The sequence below is a fragment of the Hibiscus syriacus genome, unplaced genomic scaffold (assembly GCF_006381635.1).
Source record: "Hibiscus syriacus cultivar Baekdansim isolate YM2019G1 unplaced genomic scaffold, ASM638163v2 tig00110781_pilon, whole genome shotgun sequence".
NCBI lineage: Eukaryota > Viridiplantae > Streptophyta > Magnoliopsida > Malvales > Malvaceae > Hibiscus > Hibiscus syriacus.
The window spans coordinates 389,645-394,608 of NW_024062859.1; the positions used below are offsets into that span (position 1 = coordinate 389,645).

The 4,964-nt window shown below is 36.5% G+C and overlaps 1 protein-coding gene across 1 annotated transcript; it reads right to left on the reverse strand.

Annotated features, from left to right (window-relative positions):
- Window positions 1-237: 237 nt before the first annotated feature.
- Window positions 238-4,440, reverse strand: LOC120140077 (mannose-1-phosphate guanyltransferase alpha-like). The gene is made up of 16 exons (XM_039155128.1): window positions 4,214-4,440; window positions 4,065-4,122; window positions 3,697-3,794; window positions 3,505-3,605; window positions 3,354-3,432; window positions 3,144-3,204; window positions 2,918-2,964; window positions 2,716-2,808; window positions 2,519-2,609; window positions 2,201-2,249; window positions 1,818-1,934; window positions 1,475-1,622; window positions 1,093-1,185; window positions 900-968; window positions 563-605; window positions 238-472 (listed from the first exon to the last, which is right to left on the reverse strand). The coding sequence occupies exons 2-16, from the start codon at window positions 4,120-4,122 to the stop codon at window positions 372-374; spliced, it is 1,248 nt and encodes a 415-aa protein (XP_039011059.1). The 5' UTR covers window positions 4,214-4,440; the 3' UTR covers window positions 238-371.
- Window positions 4,441-4,964: the final 524 nt, after the last annotated feature.

Sequence of the window (4,964 nt, forward strand, 5' to 3'; positions counted from 1 at the left end):
GAACCATTCGATTATGGGCCACTTACAGTCTCCCCTGCGACAATGTTAGCCGGAACAAGCATTGAATTTGCTCCCATCGGACGTGCATAATTCAGGGGGCGCAATTCAGTCAATGGCAGTGGATGATGGTGAGGATTGGAGTGAAAGAAAGTGAAGAAGCCAGTGGCCTGCAGAATTGATGGGGCTCTGGCCGAGTTCAATTATGATGAGCAGATTATCACATTTGAAACAACCAAATAATAAGCTTTCTAAAATTACATTTATTCTATAATTCGAACATATCAATGTTTACATACGAGTAAACTTATGGAATACCATGATTTCCCAATGCAGATAGAAAGCAGCCGACAAATCAGGAACGGATACAAGTATCATAGAAGTATTTCATCTTGAACGCTGACATTTAGCGTTTTGTTCGGAAGAACGATGCTGTTGGTGACTACTACTTCATCTTCAACAGCCACTGCTTCTCCTGTAACAGACATCGGATCGAGCATCGTGATTAACAAGTTACCTCTGCCAAAGGAAATGCAAATGATAAAAGGGATTATTTGAAAAGTACCAAGAATTGTGATTCCGAGTTTGGCATTATAGTCTCCTTCAGCCTGCAACAAGTAGATTTGAATTAGCACAAAACGGGCAGGTAAACGAGCAAGAAAGAGAATGAAATATTCGTTTATCAACTGATTTTGGGAAGAGACAATCTTGTAAGAAATTTATCAAGTGAGGCACTAGTTGACATAAAAGATCTCATAATTCAATCATGATGCCAGTATGCACCATCAGTCTAGAGAACATTCAACCTATGTAAACTGGACTTGGAGTGTGTGTCGGATATAGCTATGAAGCCCAGTCAGATATGCTCTATGTTTCAGTCATAAATAACATGTAAAACTTGCCTGAACACGAGACCATTTCCCGATAGAAGACTTCCACCCTAAGATTGCATGAACAACGACAGAATTTTCCTGAGAACAGAATAAATGAGTCATTAATAGGAACAAAGAAAATCAATATACATGTGTCGGATTCAAGGAAACCTCAGGAAATGTTATATATACCGAATGAAAAACATTGAATTTGGTTGCATACCATGATTTCAACACCATCAAGAATGATACAACTGATGAGCCTTACACCAGCTCCGATACGAGCATTAGCAGATATTGAAACATTGGGGCCGATCTGTTTAACATGTAGCAGATTAATCAATCCCATAGACTATGCAGACAACAATGAAGAAAGAGAATGCTCAACTCTGCATTTAAGGAATGGCAAAAAGCATATAAGTTTCAGAAATACTTAATCAACAACTTAAAGTGGGCCATTGGTAGAACTACGACAACAAGAGGGTACAATATCATCTACAATTCCATGAATCAAACGAAAACTTTATAATAGTTGAATTACATAGAGAAGCAGCACTTAACTCTACACAGCACATTATGATTAAAATGTAATGAAAATATGTTACCTTGGCACTTGGATGAACTTTTGCTGATGGATGAATATAAACATCTCCTATAATGGTGGCATTTTTTGTACCATCCCCACTAGCCAAAAGATTGGGAGAGGTGAACCGAAATTGGGCAAGATACAGAGCAGAACACTTTAAGGACATTCTGCAGATATAAACATGGAAAAATTAGGCTTATAGTCGAAGGGGAAACTTATACTTGCCCTTTTCATTTCGTTATACAATTCCTACCTCGGTCTTTTTTTAAAAATTAGTTTCCATGTTTTTTTCTAAAAGGTAATTCAAAAACTAGGGGCAAAATGAAGACGGGGAAGAAAACCAAGGTGACAATCTGGCTTACCCCGGGGTTTTGATCTGTTCCCAGAAATCCATGGTCTCATATGTATACAACTGCTTCTTCCCTGCAAAAGGCGTCAGGATGTCTTGATCCAACCTTACAAAACCTGATGGAGGATTCCTGATAAAAGGTACTTTTATTAGGATACAAGTTGAGGATCCAATGTAAATACGAGCATTTCTCTATGTAAATATGCCAAAAGGTGGGGACAACCAGTACTAAAAATCATAATACAGGTTAAAACTGTTCAATGGAGGTAGAAATGAAGTGATATAAACAGAGTTAAATTTTACTTGTGTGCATCATGAAGACAATCAAAGAGAAACGAACAGAGCATGCACCTAATATGCTGTGATGCTGTAAAAGCAAGAAAAGTATAGACATACCTTGTAGCAGACTGGAGGGCTTCAAAGCTGGAAAGACGTCTCAGATTGGCTAGAGATAGCAAAATATGAACTCAGATCTTAGCACAATGAAGATTAATGATATTCAAATATAGCAAGGATATGAGCAAAGGATGATTTTCTATTGGATATTGATGTCGAAAAATGGCATAACCTCAAATGGAAAAACAAAATTTAACAATTAAAATAGTACACGAAAAAGTAGAGGAGGCTGGTGCATTCAGGTTATGTCTCCACTGAGCACATAGCCGTAGCAACTTTGAAATTACAAACACAATTCAAAGATCATTTATCACCAACCTCTGTCTTTCCGTTGAGAGGAAACACCTTGGATAGCAGTAAAAATATCTGGTGTAAACACATACACACCGCAGTTGATTCGGTCACTTACCTGCATTATAGCGAGTAATTAGAGCAGAGCATCTATTAAATTCAATCAGTCAAAGGTGACAACAAATAGTGAATTCGCCAAATTGTAGCTGAATTTCTGATCATACAAAAGTTTCAGGTTTCTCTGTATAATGTAACAGTTCATTGGTGACTGGATCTGCTACCAACTCCCCGAACTGACTGGCTGACTCAGCTGAAACCTGCAAAGAGCGGAGAATGAGACCAAACAACAACAATACTAAAAATAATAAAAGATCACACGTTGAAGAAATTTCATTATGTGGACATCTTGCAAGTCTGCCAACCAACCTTGCTTACTAGGATAGTCCCCATGCCACCATATCTTTTGTGAGCCTCTACAAAGGCAAAACAACAGGTAAAAGGAAGAAGTGATCCTCAAGAAAGAAAAAATAAACCAAAATAAACCTTGCAGTAATTTTATAGTGCCATGCATAGCATGATAGCAGCAAGAAACTCAGTTCAGAAAATTAAAATTGATACTATTACATGGTTCAAACATTGTAAAGATGATTACCGAGCATTTCTGGGAGTGGAAAACTGCAGCAAACATCACAATTCAGCAAGAAGATATGAGACTGTTAAAAGAACAGCACACAACACATCTAACTTTGTAAGTCAAAGTGAAGTATGTATGGACAAACAGTGCAGATTGCAGCCTGTGCATTCCGCTCTACAAAAGATAGAAAGATATGCCTCTACTAAGGAAAAGGGTTAAGATATAAACCGGATTGTCTTCCATGATCAGATCTCTGAAGTTGTAAAGCCCCCCAGCAGAACCACGTGGCTTATCTTCCTTTAAGTATCTAATAGCAGCATAAAAAAGGAGGATCACCATTCACCACTCAGATGAAGCAATCATAAAGGCAAGGATTTACCTAACTGGAACTCTTAGCTCAGTAGAGATTGATGACACATACAATGTGAATTCACGCTCCTCATAGAAACCGACTAGATAAATCTGGGCTAGATTTGGAATCTACAACAGAGATATTAATCTTAATAAACACCAGAACTATAAACAAAAAGAGTATATTTTATGTCCTGTTAGTATTGATCAAACATTGTACCCTTTTACAAGCAGAAATCGGGTGATGAACCATAGGTTGTCCGGCCAAAGGAAACAAAGGCTTCGGAATGTTCAATGACAGCGGACGAAACCGAGTGCCTGCAATATGCAAAATTCGGATTGATTAAATGTTAAAGCTTCGTATTGGATGAAAATGCTAGATTCAAAGGGAAAAAATAAATGCATTTTTTTTCCTTCCAAATCTCAAATTGACTTCAAATTGTGAACATAAATGAAAAAAACAAACACAAGATCACATCACTCATTGCAAACAAACTCCATATCCAATCCAAATAACCCATAACATTCAAGATTAAAAAAAAATCACCATAAAAACTTTGCATAACTTTTCAAAGATCAAGGTCATACCTTTAGTGGGCCCACCCGCCATGATCACAGCAACAACTTTCCCGTCTGAGCTCCCCATCTTCAAATCAACAAAAACCCAGATCTCCAATAACAACAATTTCCCAAACAAACTATTATATAACACAAAAAGAAAAAGAAAAAAGGAATACCGTTTTCTAAAAAACTAACAAACAAAGTAAATTCACATCCAAAACATGACGCTGATGTATAATTTCGACGAGAATTCAGTTATTCGCTACCAACCAAATAAGTTCGCAGCAGCAGTGACTAAAATGTCTGAACCTTGTAAAGTAAAAAGAAAGAAATGTTTGAGAGGTAAATAATGTAAAACAGAGGAAGCAGTTTTCTTGAAGATCCAGTAAAGGGTGATGAGTCAGATAAATGAGAAGAATTTGGGATATATATCCGAGGATGAGACAGACACCACTCGATTACGACAAGTAAGCTAAAAAATATAAGAAAAACGAATGAAAATAAAAGCATCAAACTATATAAATCCATTAGGCCAAACAAAGGAAGTTTCCCCATTTCGTGCTTCGCCCAGCTTAATGACATTGTTTTGGTACTGAAAGAGACCGTACATAACAATTTGTCTGATTTTCTTCCCTGGCGTGCTTTCATTCTTATTTTTGGGTAAACTATAAATTTAAACACTCAACTTTACTTTCATTCCTATTTGGTCATTAAAGTTTATTTCTTTTTATTTTTTCATTCAACTTTCGAGTTACTCTTGTTTTGATCACTCATCCGTCAAATAGTTAACTATGTTATGACATGAAATACACCAAAACGTCCTTATTAAAATTGACACCAAAACAATATATTTTATATTCTTATAATTTTTTTCTTTTTTTTCTTAAATTACTTGGTTTCAATCATTACTCGTCACAACCCATCATC

Coding starts and splice junctions, on each gene's coding strand:
- LOC120140077 (XM_039155128.1), bottom strand. CDS start 4,122: ATGGGGAGCTCAGACGGGAAAGTTGTTGCTGTGATCATGGCGGGTGGG. Junction 3,606..3,696: donor CGATTTCTGCTTGTAAAAGG/GTACAATGTTTG, acceptor TCTCTGTTGTAG/ATTCCAAATCTAGCCCAGAT. Junction 606..899: donor GGAAATGGTCTCGTGTTCAG/GCAAGTTTTACA, acceptor TACTTGTTGCAG/GCTGAAGGAGACTATAATGC.